The sequence below is a fragment of the Vombatus ursinus genome, unplaced genomic scaffold (assembly GCF_900497805.2).
Source record: "Vombatus ursinus unplaced genomic scaffold, bare-nosed wombat genome assembly UNPS02014926.1, whole genome shotgun sequence".
Classification (NCBI taxonomy): domain Eukaryota; kingdom Metazoa; phylum Chordata; class Mammalia; order Diprotodontia; family Vombatidae; genus Vombatus; species Vombatus ursinus.
The window spans coordinates 6020422-6034891 of record NW_020954704.1 but is presented as its reverse complement, the minus strand read 5'-3'; the positions used below and the strand labels follow the sequence as shown (position 1 = coordinate 6034891).

Here is a 14470-nt window from a genome sequence, read left to right as displayed (position 1 = left end):
GCAAAAAGGCCTTTTAAAAATTATTGATATTTTTTGTTTTCCCATCACCTTCATTTCTGAGAATATGACTCCTTTATTCTATACCCAGTGAGCCATCTTTTGTAACAAAAAATGGTTTAAAAAAAAAGTGGTTCAGCAAAACTAACCAACACATTAACCAAATCTGACAATATATGAAATATTCTATACTCATAGTCTCGCATTGGATAAAGGTCTTCTTGCAAAAATGGGGACTTAAGCTGGACCTGAGAAATACTGACATAATCAGATAGGCAGAGAGAAGGGGGAATCTACCAAGGGGGAACAAGTATGATCATATCACAAATGAGCCCAGTGGAATTAAGGCTCCAAAGGACACATCCAGGTTTTCTTGAAGAACAGAAATACCAGGAAACCAAGTGCAGGTTCCTCCATGAGGGATAAGGGACTTTCCTGGATTTTTAGTAGGGAGCAGAATTTTGTGGTTACTCTTCCTTATCTTCACTTCTCTGGTGGATGCTATCCTCTAGTAGCAAAATTGGCTGGGGTTGCCACACATCATTCTCTCCACCCCCTCTCCTCCTGCCCTGCAGTTTAAGTCCTGAAAAGGAGATGGACCTGTCCTCTAACTGTGAGACCCCTTGTTGTTCTAGCATGGGAGGTAAAACATTTCCACAGGATGGAGGCATGTATTTTTCAGTGAATTTGAGATGGCTTGGGCTTGCCTGTCACAAAAACTCTGCCTGGTCACATTGTTTGCACACACTCCTATGGTGACAGTCACATTGCTCAAACTGAGCCTGAAAGTCACCTCCCCAGGGAACAGTTCACACCCTTTTTAGGGTGTCAATGCCTGTGAAAATCAGGCAGAAAATGGATGCCTTAGTATGAAGAGACACTATTAAGGGAAAAGAGCCCAAAACCCAGTCATAAGAAACCTGTCTAAATAAGCCTGTCCTTTAGCTATAGGAAAGACTCCAAATGCACCCTTAAATTTGTCATCCTCTTGGCACATGCAGGCTGTGCCTTTCTTTTTCTTAACTATGGGCAGCCTCTTTTCAGTCACTTGCTGGGTTAAAGAGAGCTGTGGGGGAAAAATGGGGGATGGTAGTGGGCATTTGACACTGGGCAGATGAGAGAACTGGGCACCTGCCCAGAACATGAGTTTATGGGAAGGAACACAAAATATGAAGTGGGACTGGTGAAGTATTGGAGATCAGAGGAGAAGAAGTGATTTTCAATAGTGCACTTGGGGATCCCTGTGTTGAGGTCAGCATACTGCTCTATCCCTTTTTTTAACCTCATTTCTTTGGCCCTACTGCAAGTCAACTGGCATTCCTTTTTTTTGTTTGTTTGGTTTTTTTTGTTTTAGGCAATTGGGGTTAAGTGACTTGCCCAGGGTCACACAGCTAGTAAGTGTCAAGTGTTTGGTCTGAGGCCGCATTTGAACTCAGGTCCTCCTGATTTCAGTGCTGGTGTTCTATCCACTGCGCCACCTAGCTGCCCCCCAACTGACATACCTAAGGAGAATCCAAAAGTACAGAAAGGGAAAGGGCTGTGACTGTGAGGAAGGGCTGGTTTTCACAACGTCTTTCCGACATGGGAATGGGAAAGTTTGTAATGAAGCCTGCTAAAGTCTGTAGAGGGAGAAATTGGTTGAGTTTGTGGGAACTGGCTTAACTTTTACCACGGGGGAATGTGGCATTTGGAGCCTGGGGGAGGGGGGGAATTCCCCTTTCTCCCTTCATGTTCCATGAGAGCAGACAGGTGGGTGTGGCGCTGATTTCCGCTGCTTGGGTGTGGGGTTGAGTGGCTTGTAGGTGAGGGGATGACGTCAGCCTCCTCCGCACTTTAGCCCATTTGTGCTGAGCCGCCAAAGGGTTTACTGGGGAATCCTCGGAGCTCCTTTGGCTGCTGGCACAGAGGAGCAACAGAGAGGCATTCCCACCCCCTTGCTGCCTTTACTCTTCCCACTGTCCCTTGCTTCTTTCTTGACCCCAGGGTGCTTCTGACTCTTGAGACTTCCTCAGGACAGTCAGTATAGGCCTCTAAAGGATAATCTAGTGGATCTGATTTCTCACTAACTCTGGGATTGAGTGAGTTTGGCAGGTATAGTTCCAGGACCTAGGAAGCTATTAAGTTGGTTTAGAGCTAGTGAAACTTTTTTCCTTGATACTAGGGGGTTCCAAGCCTAGTTGGATAAGAAAGCCAACATGTTTGTGGTGGGGGGGGGATGGAGAGACAGGGAAAAGAAGAGATAAGTTGAGGAGGACATTATTTTATATTATGTTCTCTGTTTACTTATACATAATAATTATATTTAATAACTAGGATTTATATAGTACTTTAAGGTTAGCAAAGCACTTTATATGTTATCTCATTTGGTACTCACAATAATTCTGTAAGGTAGCTGCTCTTATTCCTGTTTTACAGATGAGGAAACTGAGTCCCACAGAGGTTGTTATTTGCCCAAAGTCACACACGAAGTAAATGTGTGAGGAAGATTTGAACTCAGATCTTCCTGACTCTGGGACCAACAGCATCCAGTAGTCCCTGTGATATATTATTTCCCGAACTAGAATAATAAGCTCTTTGAAGGTGGGATTGTTTGTTTTTGTCTCTGTATCCCCAGCACCTAGTAGCCAGTACCTGGTACATAGTAAGTGCTTAATAAAAGATTATTGACTGAATGAATGAGAATTTGGCCTTAGTTGGGTATATGTTGATCCTAGTGACAGCCTATATACTGTATATGTTTATGTGTATATATGTGGCTCCAAATGCCACATTCCCCAGTGGTAAAAGTTAAGCCAGCTCCCACAAACTCAGCCAATTTCTTCCTCTATGGACTTTAGCAGGCTTCATTACCAACTTCCCCATTCCCATGTCAGAGAGACATTCTGAAAACCAGCTCTTCCCCACAGCCACAGTACACACACACACACACACACACACACACACACACACACACACACACCAGGACTCTTCTGGGAGGGTACACATAGAGCCAAGCTTGAACCTCAGTCAAAAAGGAAGGGGTGGAGGTCATCAAATCTCAGTGACAAAGACTTTAATGGTTAAAACTCCCAAAGAAATAAAAGATACTGGGTTCCACTCTCCCCACCAATTAAAAGGCATATTTGTCAGTTGCTTCCCTTTGCTTCCATCAAAGAGAGGAGGTATTTAACCCAAAATTGTAGGGAGTTTTATCCAGTATAAGCTCTAAAAAATGGTTAGTGGGCTTCACAAATAAATAGTGTGGAGATAGTGGTTTTTCAGAGGCCAGTAAACTGGAAGAGGCAACAGGGCGGAGAGAATTTAGGAGAGCTTGAGACTGAACTCATGGGCCCCTCCCCAGAGGATGGAGATCCAGGGGCTGAAGAGCAAGTTATGAGATGCCGTAGAGTATAGAGTGGGCTGCTAGGTGGTTGGCCTCAGACACTTCTTAGCTGTGTGATCCTGGGCAAGTCACTTAACCCTATTTGCCTTAGTTTCCTCATCTGTAAAATGAACTGGAAAAGGAAATGGCAAAACCACTCCAGTGTCTTTGCCAAGAAAACCCCAAAGGGGGCCATGAGGAGTCAGACATGACTGAAATGACTGAATAACAACAACAGAATCTAGAGCAGACAGAGATGACCAGGAGTCACTACCAACAGGTTGAGCTTCTGATTGTCACTGCCTTCCTGTCACATAGTATGCACTTAACAAACACTTGTTCCTTTTTCCATTCCCCCGGTGGAAGGTGATATACTCCAAGGTAACTGAGGAGAAGGTATAGAGCTGAGAGTTGAAGGGCATGGGTCCTTTATTGTGAGCCTGACCAGATAAATGACCATTTCCTTTCTCAAATGGAATGACCCTGACTCTTCTTGGGGCTAGGATTGTCTGGGAGGCTTAGGTACATCAGTTAGAAAGAGCATAGGCTTTAAAGTTCGAGGACCTAAATTCAAATCCCACCTCTGACACTACCTGTGTGACCTTGGACAAGTCACAACCACCCTGAGCCTCACTTTCCTCATCTGTAAAATAAAATATGGACTAGATAGGTGACTTCTAAGGTCCTTTCCGTAACTTTGATCCTACGAGATGTCAGCAAAGGACTTTGAAATCCTTATAGGAAATGGCTGGTTGTATTGTAATAATATTAATTATAACAGTAAACAAAAGATGTTCTCATGTAATCAGATGCTTGTCACATGAGAAGAAGTATGGTTGCCCCTCCCAGGGAGGGAATACTTAGGGCTCCTCCAGTGGAGGTTTGATGATGATGATGATTAAAAAAAAAATAATAGTTATACCACCTTAGAGATTTCAAAATTCTTTATATACAAAGGTGCATTTGATTTGGAGAAATCAAGGCTCAAGAGAGGTTAAGGGATTCAACTAGGGTCACACAGCTAATAAGTGTCTGCAGCAGAGTTTGAACCCAGGTCTTCCTGGCTCTCAGCATTATTACAGGCACCTAGATGATGCAGTAGTGTTGGGCTGCAAGTCAGGAAGATGGTGAGTACAAATTTTGCCTCAGGCACTTATTAGCTATGTGACTGAGGGGTAAGTTTGTTAACCTTGTTCAGTCTCAGTTTTCTTATCTATAAAATGGGGATGATAATAATAGTGATAATAATAGCACCTACATTACAGAGCTGTTGTAAGGGTCAAATGAAATAAAATACATAAAGTGCTTTGTAAACTTTAAGGTGCTATACAAATTCTAGCTGTAATATTATTTCAGAGTAATGGTTGTGATTTAAGTCTTTGGGGGACTAGAAGTCATTGGAATTGAATCCTAGCAGCTATTTTTAAAATGGCAGTTTATTAAGACTGGTTTTTTTTTCTCTAATTCTCATTTGACCTAGGATAACATCTTTTATACTAAAATAGTGTCATTATCATAGGATTGTGATTATGTTTTTGTTATGTTTTAGCTAGGAAAGTAACTGACAAGTTCCAGGTCATTCTTCAGTAGCAGAGCTGGTAAGTGAACTAGGCAATCTTAATTATAGGCTCCTTTGTGAGATGAGTCAATTGCAAGCAAGTTAAGCATTTATTAAGCACTTACGTGGTCAGGTACTATGCTAAGTGTTGGGAACACAAAGAAAGACAAAAATAGTCCCTCCCTTCAAGGAGCTCACATATCTAGTGGAGAAGACAACATGCACAGTTATGTACAAACGATATATACAGGGTAACTTTGGAGATGATCTCAGAGGGAAGGCACTAAGATTAAGGAGGACAGGAAAATGCTTCTTGCAGAAAGTGGGGTTTTAGCTGAGAGTTGAAGGAAGTTAGAAAAGCCTCCAGGAGGAGATGGCAATGAGAAAGGAAAGAATTTCAGGCGTGGAAAACAGCCAGTGGAAATACTCAGAGTAGAAGGATGGCATGTCTTGTGGAAGGGAAAGCAAGGTGGCCTGGACTGTAGAGTATGTGGAGGGGAGTAAGACCAGAAAAAAGACATGTCAAAAGCTCCAATCTTTATGTGTAAATCATGTACCCATTTTGACCTTATCTTGGTATATGGTTTGAGATGCTGGACTCAGACTGAAGCATGCTTTCTTTCTTTCCTTCCTTCCTTCCTTCCTTCCATCCTTCCTTCCTTCTTTCTTTCTTTCCTTCTTTCTTTCTTCCTTTCTCTTTCTTTTTTTCTTTCTTGTACAAAATGACTAATATGGAAATGTATTACATGATTGTGCATCTATAAACTAAATTGGATTGCTTATCACTTCAGGGAGTGGGGAGGGAAGTGACGGTGGGAGAAATAGAATTTGAAAATCAAGTCTTTAAAAAAAAAGTTTGAAAATTATTTTAACATGTAATTGGGGGAAAAAATAAAATATTATTTTTTGAAAAGCTCCAATCTCTCAGGGGTCTAGGAATTCCCACTCAGCTTGGGCTGTATTGGGGCTCATTGGGAATCAAAGGAAACCTCCCAGGTTCTCTCTTCCTCTGGCATCTTCCCAGGTACTGAAATGGGCATTGCTGTCAAAATTGAGCTTGATCTACATGGAGGAATACCCCTAAACTGAACCAGAGGGTACAGAAAAGGAGTGGAAATAGTTCTGATGATAAAAATAGGTTTTTCCTATACCTGAGCTCCTTATGCACCTACTTGAAGTTGGCTGGCTAAATATCAACTCTGAGGCTAAAGATCTTCTTAGAAAGGATCAGTCTGCGCATCATTGGGCCCTAATTGTGGGAGTTATAGCTGTTCTAATCCTTTTTTTTTTAAAGGCTGCCACCTAGGTTCCTAAGGGATCCTTTATAAACTCTTGCCTTTTTCATTTAGCTGTCCCTTAGGAGTAGACTGTCCCCAGGGTGCAACCTAGAGGTCATCAAAGAGGCCTTCTTTGGAGAAGAGTTTTTTGGGTTATGGATCTCTGTATCTCTGTTATTCTGGATGAGCCCTCATATGGGGGATAAGAAGGAATGGATACCAGTAGACTCTGGGCAGTGAGCTTTGAACCACAGCAAAGATCCATTCTTATTTGGTCAAGGGTTAAGGGCAGGGGAGGATCTCGTGTTTTTGTCTTGCTTTGTGCTCGGATGACTCGGTATTAAGTTGCTAGCAACCTCTTTAGAAAGGCAGGGAAAAGTTAATTTAATGGTTCCTTTGAGAGTGGAATAAAATGTAGCACTGCTACATTTCTCAAGGGACATTGTGGGGAGCTCAGAGTGCCATTACTGACATCATTTTGTTAATCCTCCCAGGGGTCTCTTAGGAGGCAGCAAGCTGTCACGGAAAGAGTCTAGAAGACCTGGTTACATATAGTCTTCACTGCTAATTTTGGGAGGGAATGTTTTATTGGTGGTCTTTTTTTTTTCTTTTGGTATCATTTGTCATTTCCAATTATCCTACTTCCTTACCCAGTAAGTACTCAGTAAGCATTTAATGCTTTTTTTCATTCATTCGTTCATTCATAGAGGTAGACTGAAGCCAAACAAATGAACACATTGACCACTCAATTCTGTTTGTCTTTTAAAGTCCTTTGTAACCTAGTCCTTTCTTACCTTTCCAGTTTTCTCACTTCATTCTCCTCCATGGACCCTACGATTCTAGGATGGACTTCCTTTGCTGTTCTTCTTACAACATACTCCATTTCCTGACTATACTTTCACTGGCTGTCCCCCATGCCTGGAATTCTGTCCTTCCTTTTATCTCCTCCTTTTGGCTTTCCTGGTTTTCTTCAAGTCTCAGCTAAAATCCTGCCTTCTGCAAGAAGCCTTTCCTGGTCCTCCTGTCCTTTCCTAGCACCTTTCTTCTGGGATTATCTTCAGTTTGTGAGTGTGTATGTGTATATGTATATGCGTGTTTTTGTATGTACATCTATAAAAGCAGAGGGACTGACTACACAAGGAATTAGTGGTGAAATTGCAAATAGATTTTGTCTCTTTTCTCACTCCCAGCTTCATACCTTTGCTCCTTAGACAAGAGCACCAGGGTAGGGTAGATGGGGTTTGGGAGTAAGGGAGTGAGGGGTGAGTGGGGTTAGATTCCTCCAGATGCTGTTGTTCATTCCTAATGATTATATCATTTCTCATTGAATCCTTATGCCTTCTAGTGGCACCAAAGGGCGTGAAATTACATTGTTTTGCCTTCTGGATTCTCTCTCCAGCTTCAGTCTCTGCTTGGAGAACTGCTGCTAAAACTCTGCTACTCTTAAGGTCTGGAGGAGGGTGGTGAAAGGCTGTGACATTGTGGTGTAGTGGTGAGGGGATCCCATGACAGTACAGTTCAGGGAAGGTGACCCTGAAACATAACCATGGGTGGCCATCACTAAAGAACTTCAGAACAGGATGCATTGAGCTTCAGGAACTTAGTGTGGCGGGGGAAGGAAGGGGAGGCTGGTGTGGCATGTGCATATGCATATCTGGTATCAGTACCACTGAGACCCCAGCACATGAATATTCCAGGAAGCCTGGTTCCTTATATTAGCTTATCTTATTCCTTCAAATGGCAGTGCCTTACCACTCCATTCTGAAGCTTAGTTTCAACTGCATGTTTGTCTCTGAGCAGCACCTGGTGACCAGTGAGTAAAGTTCAACTGAGACCATGGGTGCTTTATCACTAGAGCTGCTTCTGACCTGATGCCCAGCCTGGCAACCAGATAGGCCCTGGCTGGACCTCTTTTCACCATAAAACATAATAAAATGGACTTGCTGAAACCCAGTAGTGTCTCAGGCTTGAGGAATTTTCCTGTATTTTGGACTCAGGAGTCTTTAGAGTGGTATCATTATAGCACTGATTCTAGACCTTTTTTGCTCCCTACTTGGCACTCTTGATGGATCCCTTCTCTGAACAGTTTTTAAATAAATAAAATAAAATATAGAGATTACAAAGGAAATCAATTCATTAATTTTTTTTTAGTTATGAAAATATTTTTTAAAAAAAATCAGGGATCCCAGGTTCAAAACTCCTGCTAAAGGGCCTTAGGGGTCTCACTCTTTTATTTCACAAAAAAAAAAACTAAAGCTCAGAAGGTTAAGTTCTTTTCCCAAGCCCACGCACCTGATTAATGGAAGTAATAAGACTAAGACGCAGTAGTCATACATACACGTGGACACATGGGCCTACATACACTTGTGTATGCATGAGTGCACCCAAACAGCCTGGCACCACACCCTTTCACGGCCTGTCTCTCAGGGAGGTCCTGCGACCTCCTGGACTTTCTGACATTGGGGATCCTGAAAGGAGTCAGCCTGGCCACCCCAGCTTCTCTCCCTAATATTCCCTGTTCTGAAGGAAGCCTCAAATGTTCTAAGGGCCTCCCAATTCTCCTTGTTTGGGAAGAAGGAATCTGACACTGAGAATGAAAGGAAGGTCAGTGGTGACTTTGGAGCAACCAAGCTAGGAAAGCCAGTTAACTTTTAACAGTTATTTGTGTTTTTATTTCAGCATTTGTTGTGGGGCCTAGAGTACTGCTGTGATATTTCACTGTGGTATGAAGGTGACCCTGGCTTCTGATGGGCTGATGCCAACAAATCCCAAGTTTTGGCAGGGCCTCCTGTGTTCTGAGCATTCTAAGACCATTCTAGTCTTCCGCTCTAGGACCGCTGTAGCTAAATGCTGAGGTGGTCGACACCAGATTGGTAGTAGGTAATACCTTTTGGCTCTTTTCTTTTTTGGCCACTGCAACTCATGAAAACCTATCTCCTAAGGTCTAACTAATATTGAGATTTTCATCAGAGGAGACAGTACTTACAGTGAAAAAATCTCAGATCCTTGAACAATTCATTGTGTGGATAGTGTGAGAGTGTGTGTGTGTGTGTGTGTGTGTGTGTGTGTGAACTGGATGGCGGGGGAATCTTATTTTCCTATACTATGTATCCTTCAGAAATATGAGCACCAGAAGATTTCATTCGGGAAGTGCCAATGCATTAGGTTGACCACTCATAATGCTAATATTTCATCATAATACTAATATGTTTGAATTTCTAACATGGTAAAAATCCACGGATAACCCACATAAACAAAAGCTTTTTGGAGGAGTCCTTGGTTTTTCAGAGGGTAAAGGGGTCCTAAGACAACTGTTCTAGAGCATCTGATATAGTGCCCTGAATTATAAGCCATAAGATCTGTTTCCATAATACCAGGTGCCATAATCTAGACACAAGAGACCTTTGCTCTGAAGTCTTATGCCTTCAATAAATGAAGACGTTAACATCTATGTGGGAGGTAGTATTATGTAATGGAAAGAGCTGGGTCTGGGTTCAAATTCTGCCCCTGCCATTTGCTACTTAAGTCTCATAACCTTTATAGGATTATAATCTTTATAGGTCTTAGTTTCTTCGTCTGTAAAAACAAAGGGGTTGGACGGCATCTGAGGTCCCTTCCAGCTTTCAATCTATGCTTCTATGAATTTTGATATCCTTCATCCTGTGCTTTTCCCATTTATTCAAAACTGTTGAGTTTATGGTGATGAGGTGGCTGTGCTCAGGCAATGCCGGCCCTGAGTGGGAAAAGAAATAGACTGGATTCTGGTTTATTAGATCTTCTTATTAGGTCTTTTTGGCACTTTTTATGTCTTATCCCCAATCACTACCAAGATAAAGAAACATAAAATCCTCAGCCTAGTATTTAAGGCACTCTACAATCCACCTCCTATTTATCTTTCTAGTAATATCATATTGCCTCTTCCTATTGGACTTTGTTCCAGTCAGGCTGGTCAGCTAGCTCTTCAGAGGACCTAACTTTCTGTCTCCTGTCTTTGCACAGATGGCCCTCCATCTCTCCTCTGCAGATCCTCTTCTCCAATTCATAAATTGCTCTAGTTTCCTTGCATTGCTCAGATGTCACCTCTTACATGAAACCTTTCTCAACTCCCACCAAGTTTTAATCCCTTCCCTCCCTCTTGAAATAAATGGCTTTGTTTTTATTTTGAATATTCTTTGCATTTACTTAGCTGTATACATGTCATGTGCTCCTTCTCCACCATGTAAGCTTCTTGAGGGCTGGGACTATTTTACTTTTGTCTTTGTAGTTTCAATGCCTATCATGTTGTTGCTGTTCAGTTGCTACAGTCATATCTGACTCTTTGTGACTCCATTTGGGGTTTTCTTGGCTGAGATGGCAGAGGAGTTACCCATTTCCTTCTCCAGCTCATTTTACAGATGAGGAAACTGAGGCAAACAGGGTTAAGTGACTTGCTCAGGGTCACCCAGCTAGTGTCTGAAGCCAGATTTAGACTCATGAAAATGAGTCTTCCTGAATCCAGGCCCAGTGCTTTATCCACTGTGGCCTCTGGCATAGTGGATAGAGTTCCAGGCCTGGAGTTGGGAAGACCTGAGCACGTAGTTAGCACTTAATAAATTTGTATAGAATTGAATGGAAGATTAACTATGTAATCAGTTTTCAGGGCATTGCATCAGATGCTCTAGAACATTGGTTCTTAAACTTTTTGTTTTGAAGACCCCTTTATACTCTGAAAAATCCAAAGAGTTTTTGTTTATGTGGGTTATCTATGGCTATTTACGATATTAGAAATTCAAATATATTAGTGTTATGATGAAAACCGTTTTGACTTGTGGACCCCCTGAAGGAATCTTGGGGATCCCCAGAGCTGTCAAGATCACACTTTGAGAATCACTACTGTAGAAGCTTTATGGGACATAGTCATGGCAGTGAGGGTCAAGTTGACCTGACTGATGTAGTACTTTTGTGTTCCCCTAACTCATCTGATCCTCACATCCAACAGGAGGGAGGGAGTAGGGAAGTTTGTGGTCTTATTTTATAGATGTCAAAATTGAGATGCTAAGATCTTAAGCAACAGATGCAATGTCCCATTGAAGGCAAAGTCAGGACTAGATTCCAGTTCTCTTCAGTCCTAGTCCCAAGTTCCTTCTGTTAAACCATAATAATGGAGCACTTCCCTTCAAAGAATAAACAATCCAAGGAGCCTAATGGTCTTGAAACTTTAGTTTATAAGCTGTATGTATGTTACAACTGAAGATGACATGTGCCAATCCAGCATTCTGGGAGGAGATGGAGTCCAAGATATATTCCGGGGGTCAGGGAGGTGTCAATGCTGATAAAGATCAATGTTAGCCTCTGTGTCCAGTCTTCGATCATGAGCTCTAGAGGACAGAGGCTATGCTTGATTAATTCTCCCTATGTAGCATTCAGTACAATATACTTTATGGATGAGTACCCAATTAATAGTCTTTGATAACCATGTTTTGTTTAGGAAAGCATTCATAAACTATTTGATGGACTTGGGGTCCCTCTATTTCCTTCTGAAGTATGTTATCCCTTCCACATTGTGGAGGTTAGGGGTGCAGCACCCTTATGATCTGGAAAATCTGTGCAAAATTTTTTGGCCTTCCCTTCCTACCAGAGAAGAAGTCTGAACTTTTTCTTTTAGCGGGTATTTACAGTATCTTATTGTAAAATTTGGGTTAAGTATTTGGCCATAGGTTCTGTGTTAATTCCTGGCCTTCACATGTTGTCTGTGCCTTCCGCAAAACTCCCCCATTTAATTTCTTATGCTGACCCATGATACACTGAAACCACAATGAGGGAAGTTGTGATATGGAAGGGATAACTGTGGATGGAAATTCAAACCCTTTAGGGCTTCCCCAGGACTAATCTGTCAAGTAAAAATGTATTAACTTATCAGCCTTGTTATTCACCCCTCATCAGTATCCTCTGCACCTCTGATTGGAGGATGGAACCAGGACCTCCTCCAGCAGAAGGTAACATTCATTTCCTCATTCAACTGCCTTCATTTGGGAGGTGGAGCATATGATGGCAGTGTAAGGTCTAAGACTACTTCTCTGCTTGTGCCTCGGGAGCCAGCAGCCTCTGGGAGCTAGGGAGACTTATTCTGGGGTCCCTGGAGAGATTCAGGCATCTTTCTAGGAGAGGTCTCTCCTATTTGGAAGCCCCTCTTCTAGGTTCTAGCTGGAGACCTGTCATGCCTTCAAGCCTTATATTATTCTTCCTTTGTCTCTCTAGAATGGCCCCAAAGCTTCTTCACTAAGCAGCAATGCCAGGATGCCTGTCTCAGTCTCCTTACATCAAGATGGGACCCAAGAGCGTCCAGTGAGCTTGGCCTCTACCACCTCTTCTTCAGGCTCATCCCGGGACAGTCAGGCCATGGAAGAGCCCAATGGAACTGGACCTGTGGCTGAGGGCGAGTCTGACTCCCCTCATGCCAGCCATGTCCCTAATAGCCATAACAATTCCAGCAGCTGGCTGAATTTGAGAGGGTCCCTAAAAGGCTCACCGTTTAGCTCTCGGTCTACACCTGGGCCGGGACATCACAAGCTGAGTTACCTGGGCCGAGTGGTACGGGAGATTGTAGAGACAGAGCGCATGTATGTACAAGACCTCCGAAGCATCGTTGAGGTGAGCCACTCCTTCAGGTCCGATTGTCTATGCAGTCATTGTTATTTTTTTCCCCTGGATCATTGTGGAGTGAGGGGTGGAGCATGGAGCACATGTCTCCAAAATAGACCAAGGGACTTTGGCTTCTGCAGTGTTTAGCTGGTTTCTCCACTAGAAAGGAAAAACCTTCTTGAAGGTTTAGTCCCAGTAATTCTGCTTCCCAGGACTAAGATTTAGAAAGAGGAATAGAGCACAAAGCTTAGCCCTCAGATGCCTTGTTTATCTGAATTTACTGAGACCACAGATCTACAATTTTCCTCCTTTGTTTCTGTGGCTGGTCAGACCAGGAAATTGGATCATTGGAACAGCCTATAGGCTCCTGGGAGCAGCAGTATCTGAAAGGCAAGAGAAAGGTGCAGAACTGAAAGGGAGACATACATCAGATTGACTGCCCTTGGAGTTGACCAGTGGTAGTTAGTGTTTTCAAGGTGTTCCCAAGGAATAAAGCTAAGAAGGGGCTCTATCAAAATAGAAAAGGGAAATAGGAATGAAGTGATACCAAGAGTACACTATATAGTGAGAATGGTACCATGTTGTCCTCAACTGACTTCCCCCATGACAGGACTACCTTTTGAAGATCATTGATACACCAGGGCTGCTGAAACCAGAACAAGTCAGTGCACTCTTTGGGAACATAGAAAACATCTATGCACTAAACAGGTGAGTGACAAGCCAGGAGCTCATTCTTCCTAGAGTTCTGGTTGGGGCAGGGGTAAGTGGCACAGTGTTGGATGAAGAGTCTGCTTTCGCTCCTGCCCTCCCTTGTTAGTGCCCTTTCCTTTCTGCCCTGTGCCTATTGGTTTTCCCACCTCTGGGATAGACCTAGTTCTGCCAGTATAAGCTCCTTTAGGGGGCTGTGAGGACCATCAGATACTTGGAAATACCTCCCTCTTTGGATAGAATCATTAGTATAATGGTTAACCTTCTCCACAGGTTGAGTGGAGCTTCTTAAAGGCCCCCTAGACCATTGGTTGATGGTGCCATTTCTTCTCCAGGGATACCTCTTTTTCTTTCCTCTATCTTTTCTCCCTTGCTTTTGTGTCAATATTCCCTCTAGGTCTTCCACTAGCTTCTAGACAAGCTAAATGATCCTGGTAGCTCTACTTAGTATATTGATGGGAAATAACTGAGACTTGAAATGGTTCCAGTGGAGGAACATGATTAGAGGTGGGGAAAGGAGAGATAATAATGCTCCCTATCTTGTGTCTGAGGATCCCAGAGAGCAGAAATTAGGTGAGATTTACATAGTAGGACAGTTAAGAATCTTCTCTGGGTTCTGCAGAAGGAAGGGTTATTGTAGCTCTGGACGAAAGGGCCACATCTGAGGACAGGAAAGAGATGGTATTTGCGGGAACATGGGGCCAAATGAAGAAGGAGACATTTAGGGGAAACACAGGAAAAATATATCCCTGGGGTTACTTGCATCTCTAGAACCTCACCTTGAGTCATGCCCTGGAATGCTATAATCCAGGAACCTTGACATCTATCCCAGAGACTCTTTTTTCCTTTCCTTTAATCTTTCCCTTTGTGTGTTTGACTCCTTTTGCCAGCGCTGGAGCAGTATTCCCTCCTGAAGGTGGGTAATTATATCCCTCCCCTCTGCCCATC

At 42.9% G+C, this 14470-nt stretch overlaps 1 protein-coding gene across 12 annotated transcripts in view; it reads left to right on the top strand.

The window, feature by feature from the left end:
* PLEKHG3 (pleckstrin homology and RhoGEF domain containing G3) overlaps positions 1–14470 on the top strand; it is a 52374-nt gene that overhangs the window by 22710 nt on the left and 15194 nt on the right. For 10 of the 12 annotated variants that reach the window (XM_027843735.1, XM_027843733.1, XM_027843736.1 and 7 more), the window contains 2 exons: positions 12431–12823; positions 13425–13522. In XM_027843735.1, coding sequence (XP_027699536.1) covers positions 12470–12823; positions 13425–13522 — 452 coding nt within the window. In that variant the 5' untranslated portion in view covers positions 12431–12469. Of the gene's footprint in view, positions 1–4907; positions 4957–12430; positions 12824–13424; positions 13523–14470 lie in introns of all 12 variants that reach the window. The other 2 variants (XM_027843734.1, XM_027843738.1) reach the window with 1 other exon arrangement.